The following is a 13,910-nucleotide window of genomic DNA, read 5'->3' on the forward strand; positions in this document are numbered from 1 at the left end:
TGTTGACATTTCTTTAATAAGGGAAAACTGTTTGCCCTGATAGATCACAGAAGATGCAGATTCAAGATGATGAAACAACCGGAGGTGAAAGGGAGAATATTTTCTTTAATACAGTGAACTGTTATGATCTGGAGTGTGTTGCCTGAAGCAGAATAAATAGGAACTTTCAAGAGAAATTGATTAAAAACACAAAAAAGGAAAATGACTGGGCAGATTAGGTGAATTGGGTCTGTATTATTGAAGAACAAGAGGTGATCTCATTGAAACCTACAAAATACTTAAAAGGAGAGGCCGGGTAGATGTGGGTGAGGCAGTGCCAATGGGCGGGAGGTCAGGAGACACAAATTAAAAATAAGGGCATGACACTTCAGACTGACATGGGAATTTGGTTTTCACTCAGAGGGCTTTGAATCCTTGGAGTTCTTGACTCCAGAGGAAGCTCTAACTTTGCTGTGTTTAAGATGGAGGTCAATCAATTTTTGAATACCATCGGGACAGAAAGTTTATGTGGATAAAGTGGGCAAAAGACAGTGATGTGCTCAATCAGCCATGATTGTCCTGAATGGCAGGGCAGTCTCGATGGGCTGAATGGCCTACTCTTGTTCCTAGGCGAAAGTGAGGCCTGCAGATGCTGGAGATCAGAGTCTTAATTAGGGTGGTGCTGGAGAAGCACAGCAAATCAGGCAGCATCCGAGGAGCAGGAGAATCGACTTTTTGGGCAAAAGCCCTTCATCAGAAATTTTGTACTCCTGCTCCTATCTTGGCAAGGCCAAGGGGAAAGTGCAGGGGAGAGTAGGACTTATTGCGAATCTCTTTCAAAGAGTCAGCAGTGGTGCAGAGGATTCACTGTGACATCTCATGACTCGATGGCCTGGGTATGTTAACTTTTACATCTGTCTCCACAGACGCTGCTTGACCTGCTAAGTGTTGCCAACAGTTTCTGCTTCTAATTCCAATAAGCTTCCTGATCCAGTCTGACAGTAATACACATTGACAGCCATCGCTCAGGATTAGCTATCAAAGAGGTGGATGTATTTGCTACTCCCAGGTTTCAAAATGGAATAGCTCATGCTTTGATTAACAATTCAGATGCACAAGCGGTTTCATGTTTGGAATCATTTGTGGTTTATTTCAACCACCTTTGCTGTTCCAACACAACACCCTTAAGGCAAGAGCTGGGTGGAAATGGGGTGGGAACAGACTAAAAGATTTTGACAAGAGAGTGGTATAATTAATTCACTTTGACACTGAGGTATGTGCCCAGGTACTGAGTGCAGTTGAGCGTGAGAGCATTAAACAAGTTGCAGGCGGGTTTTTTAATGGGAGGGAATTGTGGCTGTTTTGCTGATTAGAGGGAATATTGCAAAAGGATGTGCAAATGGTGAAAGTCTATGAAATGAGGAAGGTGAGCAGAATGGGGTATTTGTTAAGTGTTCATTGAGAGTTTCCGCCACTGACCCAGAAGCAAGAAATGCAACTCAAGGACTTGCAAAACGTTGCAAAACAGATAAATATTCAGATTAGGTTATAGTTCACATTTCATTTCTGTTTTTTGCATTGTACCTTCAAAAGGAATATTTCAAACGATAAAGGAGGTTTACCAATATGCTGCCTGCACTATGAAGAAAGATTGTACAGGCTGGAGTTATTTTCCTTGGAACAGTGAAGACAGACAGGGAACTGGTCAAGGTGGAGAAGATTAAGAGGTACACAAGTTGGAGGATAGGCACTTTTATTCCAATAGTACATGAGTGAATAATCAGAAGGAATACATTTATAGCAATTCATTCGTGGGATGTGGGCATCGCTGGATGGACAGCATTTATTGCCCGTCCCTAGTTGCCCTTTGAGAGGGTGTGGTGAGCTGCCTTCTTGAACCGCTGGAGTCCACCTGCTGTTGGTTGTCCCACAATATTATTAGCGAGGAGATTCCATGATTTTGACCCAGCGACACTGAACTAACAGCGATAAATTTCTAAGTTGAGATGCTGAGTGGCTTGGAAGGGAACTTGCCGGTGATGCCGTTCCTTTTTTACGTGTTGTCCTTGGCCTTCTAGATGGAAGCAGTTGTAAGTTTGAAAGCTTGCTGTCTGAGGATCTTTGGCAAATTGCTGCAGTGCATCTGGTAAATTGTACATACTACTACTGAGCATTGGTGGTGGAGGGAGTGGTTGGTGGTGGTGCCTGTCAAGTGGGTACTCACATCCTGGATGGTGTCAAGCTTCATGATATACCGGAAAAATATTTCCTCTGGCTTGCCGTGTCATTTATCAGAAAGAGTCAAGAGAGGTTTTGGTTGTAGGTTTGCTCATTGAGCTGGAAGGTTCATTTCCAGACGTTTCATCACCCTACTAAGTAACATCTTCAGTGGGCCTCTGGGCAAAGCACTGCTGATAATTCCTGCTTTCTATTTATGTTTTGGGTTTCTTTGGATTGGTGATGTCATTTCCTGTGGTGAAGTCGCTTCCTGTTCCTTTTCTCAGGGGGTGGTAGATGGGATCTAAGTCAATATGTTTGTGTCTAACACATCGAGTTATACCCCATCGACCATCCCCTGAGAAAAGGAACTGGAAGTGACTTCACCACAGGAAGTGATGTCATCACAGGAAATGACATCACCAACCCAAAGAAACCCAAAACATATAAATAGAAAGCAGGGATTATCAGAGTGCCTCGCCTGAGGCCCACTGAAGTTGTTACCCAGTAGGGCGACGAAAAGTTTGGAATGATCCTTCCAGCTCAGCAAGCAAACCTACATCCAAAACCTCAACCTGGTTATAAATCTTCTCAAAACATGCCACTTCAAGAGAGGTGGTAGATGGCCCAACATTTGCAATTGCTTTCACTTGAGTTCAGATGAATGAGGGGGGAATCTCATAGGAACGTATGAACTTCTAACAGGACCAGGGGTCACAGTCTGAGGATTCGGGGTTGATGGAGATGAGGGGATATTTCTTCACCCAAAGAGCAGGTGGACCTGTTGGAATTCATTACCACAGGAAGGAGTTGATGCCAAAACATTGAATGTCTTCAAGGGACAGCTAGATACAGTACTTGGGGTGAATGGGATCAAAGGGAATGGAGAGAAGCAGGATTAGGCTATTGAGTTAGACAATCAGCCATGATCGTGATGAACCACAGAGTGGACTAGAAGGGCCGAATGGCCTCCTCCTGCTCCTCTCTCCTATGTTTCTATTCAGCTCTTCGTTCCTCATGTGGAGAGGATCCTAAGCATGAACTCCCGAGGGGCTGACTGAATGTTTCCAAGCCCCTGGATTGGTATCAGAGACTGCACTGACTACCTGAAAACTATCTCCCTTGAGTCCACAGAGGCCCTTAAAAACAAGAGAAGCTTTCAGGGCCCTATTGTAGCGCAGTGGTTGTGTTCATGCCTCTGGACCAGGATACCTAGGTTCAAGTCCCATCTGCCCCAGAGGTGTGTAATACCATTGTTGAACAGGTTGATTAGAAAAATAGGTTAAATTTTAAAAGACTGAGTGGGAATCCCTGTTTAGCACACGCAGACACAGGGAGAATGTGCAAACATCACACTGACAGTCACCCAAGGCTGGAATTGAACCCAGGTCTCTGGCGCTGAGGCAGCACTGCTAACCACTGATCCACAGTGCTGCCCATTTACTTGTAACAAAAGCCTAAATAATAATTCTTGTTCAGTACAGTGAAACCTGGTCAAGCCATCAACTTGTCTCTGAAAGACAGGGAAGTTCACGAACTTTGTAAATTGGGACAAATCAGATGAGAAGCGGCAAGATGGACTGAATGGCCTCCTTCTGGATGTAAGCTTCTATGAACATGGTGCAACCAAAGCAGCCACTCACAGGATCAGATGTAAGCTTTAATGGAATTTTTAAAAGTTGAAATTAAATAAATCTTTAAATCTTAGTACACCTGATGGTGAGCTTTATTGTCGTTGCACAAGATGAACCTGTCGTTTGGTGAGATTGATCAAGTTACACGCTTTGTTTTGTTAAGTCAGTTTTAAAGAATTTGAGAGGGTAGAGTCACTCTCATTGCTTCAGGTTTCATTGTCACAGATATACCAGCCTTAAGGCAGCAGGCTGGTACAATGCCAGCAGTCCTGTTAATGTCAGCTTTCATTTGCCAGGCATTGAACATGGAGGGTAGTGTATGCCCACATGATCCATGTTGGACTTGCTTTACCTTGATGAAAGTAGAAAAGGCAATTTCCAACTGTCATCTTTGTTCTAAGCTCCCTTGTTCAGTGGAGAAAAGAGACCGTGGTATGAGTTTCAGGGCCTCTGGCTGAAATTAGCTCCACTGTGAACATTGTCTGCACCAATACCTTAGCTTTCAGGAGGAATAAGTCTATACAAGGCCTAATGCAGGCTAATTAGAAAATCTCACATTGACCAGCTGCCCTAACTCATCCCACCTCTGGGAGGGTGGGACAAGCATCTGGTACCTGCTTGACTGTGGCAGAATTCAAAACAACTGGGCAAATCAGCAACACGGCTGGGATCTTGCTGTGCACTTCCCCCAACTGAAAGGACCCAGACAAACATCTTCTGCAGCTGTCCTAAAGCTGCCTGAATACGCTGTTAATTGCAACGTGCAAGCAATCATGAAAATAAAGACTGAATATTTATTTGTTCGGTGGGATTACTTCTGCTGAACTGCTGATGCTCGACCTTTCCAAACCTGCTTTACAGGTTTTGGGAGGGTTCATAGGAAAACACCTCAATTGTAAACTGATCACGTGGACAGTCAGGATTGTAGGTAGGTTGCATTGAAATAACTTAGAATCCCTACAGTGTAGTAACAGGCCCTTTGGTCCAGCAAGTCCACACTGACCCTCGAAAGGATATCCCACCCAGACCCATTCCCCTATTACTCTGCATTACTCCTGAGTAATGCACCCAGCCTACATATCCCTGAACACTATGGGCAATTTAGCATGGCCAATTCACCTAACTTGCACATCCTTGGCCTGTGGGAGGAAACCCACACAGACATGGGGAGGATGTGCAAATTCCACACAGACAGTCACCCGAGGTTGGAATCGAACCTGGCTTCCTGGCGCTGTGAGGCAGCAGTGCTAACCACTGAGCTACCATGTCGTTCCTTACGCTGACCCTTATCAGCCACAGGAACTGGTTTCTCCTTCTATCGGAATCTCTTGGTCATTGTACAGGTTTTCATTGATCAAGCCGGCTCTCAGCTCTTCAGTCAGAGCACAGACAGCTCCTCTCTCTCTCAAATACACGCCGCCTCCATCCAGCCACTGACTGACAGCCAGAATGTGTCGAGGCGTGCAGCTATATCCACTCAGGTATTCCCACTTTCACAAATGCAGCATCACACATTCAGTGAATGAGGCAAGTTTTATTCAGCTGAAGAATGCAGTCGTGTCAGACCGACTGCACAGCATACAATGTCCAAAAGACTGTTTACGTTATAGACACCAAACAAATTGAACTCACACACACCCAATTCCAGAGGCTCAATCCAAAAACACACCGGTTTCATGTTTTCTTGAGAAAAAAGATCCTCTTAATCCCCTCCAAGGATCCTCCCCCACGCTACCTTCCCCAAATAAACCCACTGGGATGAAAATCTACACGCAGATTAATAAACTAACGAAATCAAAGCCTTCAACTTTCAATGGATGAGCTTTCTGTTCAGAGTCAGAGAAAAGAGGGTTTTAACACCACAGTCCAAAGCAGAAAATGCATTACCTAAGACACCAAAGTGGTGGGTGCTAATGGCAGTGTCTCTCAGCACTGCTGCCAAGTTACACAAGGCTCGCTCCCCCATCATGCACACCCACAGTGGGTAATTGGCCTCTACTCCACATGCAAATATGCAGGCTCATTGTCCTCTTAGAGGTCCCTTTAGAAAGTTTGCAATGTCTGCGCCCTGCGATAAAATAGGATCAGCCTGAATCCTATCAGAACTGATCCCCCTGTCAAGGGACCTGAAAGGGAAGTGTTGAATGCTTTCATTTCGAAACATGTCTTGCTCCCGACTGGCTGATCAATAACGTTACATTTGACTGTCACTGCGCACACACACACAGCCCCACCCCCTCCCCCTCCCCGACTGCACCAGTCACAAGTTCTTGGTCATGGAATCTTATAGAACAGAAGGAGACTGCTCAGTTTAAGCTCGAACTCTGAAAGGACAATGCAATCTGTCCCATTCTCCTGTCTGTCCCTCACATCCTAGATCTCTATGTTGAAGGAACCTTTCAAACTCACGACCACTTTCCATCTGGAAGGACAAAGTCAGCAGCTACATGGGAACACCCCCCCCCCCCCTGCAAGTTCCCCTCTGAGCCACTCACTCCCCCAATTTGAAAATGTGTTGCTGTCCCTTCACTGTCGCTGAGTCAAAATCCTGGAATTCCCTCTCTAACAGCATCGTGGGTCCATCTACAGAAGTGGTTCAGGAAGGCAGCTCACCAACACCTTCTCAAGGGCAACCAGGGATGGGCAATAAATGACACCCCTGCCATTTATTTGTATTCCAAGACCCAATTAGTGAAAAGAAATCTTTCACTTTAGAGACTGAACCCTGATAAATATAAATGAGTAATTTGCATATTCTAAAAGGCACTGTCAGACATTGAAATGCTAACCCAGTCAATGTATTTGTACAGCTAAAACAGAGCAGGTATGCTATAATTAGGTATCAAATCTCCTTCTCAACACTGTGATGGCTCGGTGGAGCCAGTGGTAGTTCAGATACAAGCTGCCCAGCACAATAATGTTCCTTTTCTTCCTGGGAATTTGAGGATTTGTAGGTGGAATGCTAATCCATTGTCATGTGTTGCCTGGAGGGTGTTAACCAGTCATCCACACTTGGAACGTTAGCTTGCTCTCTCTCCATGGATACTGCCATCTCCAGCATTTGTTGTTTTCAGTGTTTAACAGCTTGTCTGACCTTTGGGTCAAGGCTATAGAGCAGCAGTAGTTCATCTGGCAGTCGCGATGAAGGAGCTGTTACTCAGCACGGAGTCGAACTCAGTAAAGCCCTGACCTGTATCACTGTCTGGATAACGCCAGCCAAGGAAATGTGGGTCCTCCCCAAAAGTAAACTCTTCCCCCTCCTCATGGGAAAGGGGCTTGTTGGCGTCATCGCTGTCTCTGTCAATCTCAGTAAAACGACTTCCGTTCACGAGCTGCATGATAGGCCTTTGTCGTTCGGTTATTGATAAAATCTGACTTGGTGAATCCAGCCTTCGAATTAAACAAAGCAAATTCTCAATAAGTAACAGAGCAGAGTGGTCCCACATTCCTATAATACTCTGTCAACCTCCGGGAATCCCAAAGAGCTAATGAACAACTTTATTTGCAAAGTGGTAACTGTTGTAGTATGAACAACCCAGCCACCAATGTGTGCACAGCAAGCTGCCAAAAACAGCAATGATGTGGAGATGGTGGTGTTGGACTGGGGTGGACAAAGTTAAAAATGACAACGCCAGGTTCTAGTCCAACAGGTTTATTTGGAAGCACTAGCTTTCTGAGCGCTGCCTCTTCATCAAGCAACCACCTGCTGAAGAGGCAGGACCTTGAAAGCTAGTGCTTCCAAATAAACCTGTTGGACTACAACCTGGTGCTGTGTGATTTTTAACTATAAACATCAATGTAATAATGAGCAGGGATTCTGTTTCATTTATGCTGATTGAGGCAGGATACTGAAGAGAACACCCTTTGCCACTTTTTTTATACTGTTCATTCTGTGGAAGAGCTGATGCAAACACAGATGGGCTGAATGGCCACCTTCAGTGTAGTAACACCCCCGTGACGATGTGGGCATCACTGAGAAGGCCAGAATCTGTTGGCAACCCCTAATTATTGGGGTGGTTTGCTCAGTCTTTTCAGAGGGAACTTCAGGCCCCATGTAGGCCGGACTGGCTAAAGGAGGTAGATGTCATTCCCAAAATAGTATTAGTGAACCAGATGGGTTTTGACAGCACTCACTGATCGTTGTCTTGGTCACCAATACAGAGTAGCTTTTACTTATCAGGTTTAAATTTCACCAGTTGTTGTGACTTTGAACCAGTGACTCTGGAGCTCTAGCGTGGGCCTCTGGGTATTAATCCAGTGACTTGACCGCACCACCATAATCTAGCTTTTAAAATGGAAGGGACTGAATAGTTGGCCAGGCAATGCCCGAAGCAGGGATCACATGCCCCATGCTGTTTCTGGCCCAAGCCCTTGCTGCTGCCTCCTCAGATCCCCCTCACAGCACTCCCCCTCCTGAGGCCACGCCCTGTCAGGCTGGGGCCTCCGCACTGCAGCCCCTCCTCCCTCCAGCGTGAGGTAGAGCTCTGACCCACAGCCCCACTCTGATCTGAGCAGAACAGCCCAGACCTAGGGCCAGGCACGGTGGGCCCCCTGTTGGCCAGTTCCTGATGTTACACCACATCCCCACCCCCCCTCCTCTTCTTTACAAATCACCTCACCCCACTCTTTACTCGAGACCCTGATCGTGAGGCAAGGTCAGAGGGCACAAAACATCAAGCACACAGAGTGGGAGTGGAGTCACTTGTAAACTGGGACCACGCAGGGATGGAGGCTTCCCAACCCCAAAGGACATCAGTGAACCAGTTTCACTTCCCTGCCGATTGAGCAGATTGCCCAGTTGCTTTCCTAGGTCAGTTAGCTCAGTTGGCTGGATGGTGGGTTTGTGGTACCAACACCGGGGGTTCAATTCCCACACCGGCTGAGGTGATCATGAACGACCCTCCCTTGCCTGAGGTGTGCTGACCCTCAGGTTAAACCACCACCAATCATCTCTCTCCAATGAGAAAGCAACCCTGCACAAAGCTGAAGATGAGGTCGCTGCAGGGGTAAGGCTGAGACTTCCATGGGAATTGAACCCAGACTATTGGCATCACTACCCAGGTAACTGACCGTCTCCATACACTACAGTGAGTATCAGGCCAATTTTTTTTAAATAAATTATTTAATTACAATTGCAAATCATTTTTACCAATGGTCCTGACCCCTCTGCTGAGGGGCTGGGGGTGAGGGGGATGGGGCAGCTAGTAAAGGATGCTGGGAATGGTTGGCGCGTAGACCAGGCAGTATTTCTCCCTCTTGCAGCCATTCCAAGGATTCCTCCTCCACAACAACAGCAAGAAATCCCGGATCTACTGGATTGACACGGATTCTTTGTAAAGTCAGAACTGCAATGCGCCCTTCACCCCCAGTGGAGAGTCTGGGACCAGGAAGAGGCTTTTCAGAGGGAATTCTAAAGCTCAGGACCCAGGCTGCTGCAGACCCCACCTTCAGTGACAGACTGATTAAAATGGAGGGAACACCAGGAGTTCAAAATGAGAGCAATGCAGATATCCCAGAGGGTAGTACGTTTGCAGGAAGTTACAGAGATAAGGAAGTGGCAAGGCCAAGGAACGATTTAAAGTCAAGATGAGGACTTTCTCAAGTATACAGCACATGAGAAATGGGTTCCATCTGCACCGCTATGAAGAGTCAGTGTGTAAATTAGAATCGGCCTGGGTGAGAGGAGAAGTTATTTAATTGTGATGTGACCTCGACACCCTGCTCTCTTCCGCCTCGGAACACTTCAACCCCAGGGCATCAACAGCTTCCTCATTTCCCCTTCCCCCACCTCATCCTAGTTTCAAACTTCCAGCTCAGTTACTGTCTCCTTGACTTGTCCGACCTGCCTATCTTCTTTTCCACCTATCCACTCTACCCTCTCCTCCTTGACCTATCACCTTCATCTCCTCCCCCACTCACCCATTGTACTCTATGCTACTCTCTCCCCACCCCCACCCTCCTCTAGCTTATCTCTCCATGCTTCAGGCTCACTGCCTTTATTCCTGATGAAGGGCTTTTGCCCGAAACGTTGATTTCGCTGCTCGTTGGATGCTGCCTGAACTGCTGTGCTCTTCCAGCACCACTAATCCAGTATCTGGGGATTAGCACCTAGCTTGAGGCAAAACGACATCAGCAATGACGCAAAGAGAAACCAGGGGAAATAATCCCGTGGAAACAGTTCATAAAGCCCACCTTTTTGTAGGTACTGTGAAGGTCCCGTTGTAACCATAGGCTGTACAGCAGGTTGGAGGCAGCTTTTCCAGCTGGGGTGGTAACATTACTGGAAAACAGAGGCACCAAAGTTTCAGATCGCACACTGGAACCTTATAAACCATTTACAGCACAGAAATGAGCCTTGCACTCCCACTGGTTCCCAAGCAGTGTTGTGCTGTCTCCAAACCCGCTCCTGAATGGCCTGGGGTTTATATCCTCTCCACAATGAGCTGGGGATACCGTGAGTGTTGGCGTTGTGGGGAGAGATGGTGGCCAGCCCACCAACCACACCCACTTCTTGCCCACCCCCAAACTGACCTCACACAATCATACGGCTTTATGGGAAACATACAAAATTCTTAGGGGACTTGACAAGGTGGATGTTGAAAGGCTGCTTTCCCCTGTGGGACAGTCTAGGACCAGAGGGCATAAGCCCAGAGCGAGGGCCCACCCAGTGAAGACAGAGTTGAGGAGGACTTTGTTTCTCTCAGACGGTAGTGAATCTGTAAATTCTTAACCACAAAGAGGTTGTTCAGGTTGGGTCATCAAGCATATTCAAGGTCAGGGTAGGGAGATTTCTAAGTATCAGATCAGCCATTATCTCATTGAATGGGGATTCTGGCTCAATGGGCTGAATGGCCTCCTTCAGTTCCCACTAATAGAAAAGGTCGTCAAAAGATAGCACAAAATTATCAGGCTGAACAGCCTCCCTCTCTATTATTTCATTTTCGTAGATTAGCAGTGTCCAACAAAATGAACCCAAATGATACCAGTCCCAGCTGCAATATGGCAGCAACTCGAATAAAGGACACAATGAGTTATGTTGTGAAAATATCAACAGGATGGGCCTGGTAGATGCTAATGGGCATACATTCCCATCTCAGAATCTTACCAAGAGCCACCCATACAGAAATAAAACATTGAGAGAGATGCAAAGACATAAAGAAATTGAAATATGGATTAACTATTGTCCATTTTACACAACTGCTCACAGCCAAAGTCACCCCAGTACCTGGTGCCACATTGATGACATGCTCAATATTAAGACAACCCCCCCGCCATTGCTGTATCGTCCTGGGTGTCAGTCCCACTTACCGGTCATCGTTGCTAATGCTTACGACTTTCTTCAGGCCTCCATTCTGCACAAAGTTGCGAGTATTCTGCGGGTTATTCTGAATGAGGTTGTTCAGCACATGGCAGATAAAAGAGATCGTCTCATTAGGCATCGGAGAGACAGTGTCTGGTTCCGGGAGAATGGACAGCAGGTCGGGCATGATCAGACTGGCTGGAGGTACAGAAGAGGAGGAGAACAAATACTAACATTTCTATTAAGTGGAAATATAAAGTCACCATGTTGTCACAGGACCATAGGGCTGCTGTCTCATTCGAGAGAGACAACTGTTGATGGTTTAACCTGAGGGTCATCGTGCCACAGGAGGTTAATGAGAGACCTTCATGGTAACCTCAATCAGTGCAGGAATTGAACCTGTATTGCTGGTGTCACTTTGTATCGCAAACCAGCTGTCCGGCAAACTGAGCTAACCGACTCTCAACTGCAGGCACAGCCGCTCAGAAAAGTCACTGCTGAGTGAGTGCTTCTCTCATGTGGTGAGTTCTGACTCCCGTTTGACCCTGGTGTTAGTGTCTGAAGCCTGTGGGGATCAATTCTACCCTCACTGACAGATAAATTGTTGACTTTAGCAACTGAATCCCACTTTCCCCCATAAGGTTCAATATAGTGTGTATAGTGTTCATTGCATGCAGGCTGCCATATTGTTGATGGCTGCTTCCTATGCATCCAGAGGGAAGGCCTGATATATGCTACTAGAGAGGTCTGACATTAATTCCAGGCCCCTCCACCAGACTGCATTGCACACACATCACTTCCAGCAGATTTTTGTTTTAAATGCTGCACCCGCTTCCTTGAATTGAGGTCACGAGTGAAAACTGCTTATTCACTTAAGAAGCTGCTTACTGCGATCACTCTTGCCCCACTTTGTAAAAGACCAGAGACTGAGAACTGGCAGTGCTGACATTGGTTCTGGCAATTCCTGTCCCAGGCTTCAGCTGCGGCCCAAAGTCACACTTCTGTTTGTGACGCGAATTTCAAAAAATACATTTTCCACAAGCTATTTTCTATTTAGTAAACTACATTCGACTCACTCAGTTCCTCGTGGACCTTTGGGTTTCGTGACATGTTTCTCAATAAAGAGACCGCGGCTTTCTGTACACTCGACTCCTTCGAGTACAACATCCGTCTGATGTGCTGAAGTCCATTCTCTTTCGACGTGATAATCTCAGAAATGGTGAATCCCATCTAACAATGGCCAAACATGCAAGATTAAACCCTAGATCTTAGTTCACATTGTTTAATTGGCTTCCTGTCACCAGCAGGGACTGTACAATACAGGAAAACTTCAGTGATTCGTTAAAGTTAAAAGGAATTGGAATCAGCAAAACACGTTGCATCTGTCAAACCGACCACATACTGAACAATCCATTTTAAGGTCTGCACCTCAGTATCTCTTGGGAATTGGTAAGAATTGATAGTGAGAGCCAGGAAGTTTGGGTCCACATTCCACTCCAGGAGGTATGAGGAAAGCGTGTTCAAGTAAGTAGAATATCAACCAGCATAAATCTTTTAACACAAACCAAGGGCAGGTGGTAAGAGTGGGAACAGGCATTGATAGAAAGAACATCGGAGATGCTACCATAATTACCCATAGCTCCAGAATATAATGTGTGTTAAACAGCATGTTACTGCAGTGATTCGGACTCCTGGAGTGGTCTACTACACAAGACCATCCATCTCAGTACTATGCCATTGACTGACCACAGTTTAAGATCAGAACTGCTGCCACTATGTTGCATTAATTTGTTAAAATGTAATGTAACTCAAACATTAGTGAAAGAATCATGTGGTTTCTTTATCTGCATATAGCTATATCTGGATGTAGGTTTGCTCGCTGAGCTGGGAGGTTCATTTCCAGATGTTTTGTCACCCGACTAGGTAACATCTTCAGTGGGCCTCAGGTGAAGCAGTGTACATGGTTCCTGATTTCTATTTATATGTTTGGGTTTCTTTGGGTTAGTGATGTTATTTCCTGTGGTGATGTCATTTCCTGTTCTTTTTTCAGGGGGTGGTAGATGGGGTGTAACTTGATGTGTTTGTTAACAGAATTCTGGTTGGAATTCTAGGAATTCTCGTGCCGTGTCTCTGTTTGGTTTGTCCTAAGATGGATGTGTTGTCCCAGTTGAAGTGGTGTCCTTCCTCATCTGTATGTAAGGATACCAGTGAGAGGGTCACGTCGTTTTGTGGCTAGTTGATGTTCATGTATCCTGGTGGCTAGTTTTCTGCCTGTTTGTCCAATGTAGTGTTTGTTACAGTTCTTGCACGTTATTTTATAAATGACATTAGTTTTGCTTGTTGTCTGTGTGGAGTCTTTCAAGTTCATTAGCTGCTGTTTTAGCGTGTTGACGGGTTTGTGGGCTACCATGATGCCAAGGGGTCTGAGTAGTCTGGCAGTTGGTTCCTGAGGCCCACTGAAGATGTTACCTAGTAGGGTGATGAAATATCTGGAAATGAACCTTCCAGCTCAGTGGGCAAACCGACATCCAGAACCTCAACCTGAGCTACAAATCTTCTCAAAACTCGCTAATATAGCTGTGTCTTCAAATAACACCTTTTGGGAATCTATGTGCAATTTGTAACCAATTAGACAGGCAGGTAACTGAGGAAGTGATGAATTTAGCATAGGTTTAAAGGTTGTGGCATAGGTTTAAAGGTTGTTCCTGTGCTGTTATACCTCAATGACTCTAATACATCCCAAATAACAGCAAAATACTGCAGATGCTGGAAATATAAAA

General features: G+C 45.8%; 1 protein-coding gene across 3 annotated transcripts in view; it reads right to left on the reverse strand.

Annotated features, from left to right (window-relative positions):
• Window positions 1–5,290: 5,290 nt before the first annotated feature.
• LOC140457924 (plakophilin-2-like) overlaps window positions 5,291–13,910 on the reverse strand; it is a 53,494-nt gene continuing 44,874 nt past the window's right edge. The window contains exons 10-13 of one of the 3 annotated variants that reach the window (XM_072551734.1): window positions 12,207–12,360; window positions 11,139–11,328; window positions 10,023–10,110; window positions 5,291–7,220 (exon numbers count right to left, since the gene is read on the reverse strand). In XM_072551734.1, the coding sequence (XP_072407835.1) occupies window positions 7,137–7,220; window positions 10,023–10,110; window positions 11,139–11,328; window positions 12,207–12,360 (516 nt within the window). In that variant the 3' untranslated portion in view covers window positions 5,291–7,136. The remainder of the gene's footprint in view (window positions 7,221–10,022; window positions 10,111–11,138; window positions 11,329–12,206; window positions 12,361–13,910) is intronic. The other 2 variants (XM_072551733.1, XM_072551735.1) reach the window with 2 other exon arrangements.

The sequence above is a fragment of the Chiloscyllium punctatum genome, chromosome 32 (assembly GCF_047496795.1).
Source record: "Chiloscyllium punctatum isolate Juve2018m chromosome 32, sChiPun1.3, whole genome shotgun sequence".
Taxonomy (NCBI): Eukaryota; Metazoa; Chordata; class Chondrichthyes; order Orectolobiformes; family Hemiscylliidae; genus Chiloscyllium; species Chiloscyllium punctatum.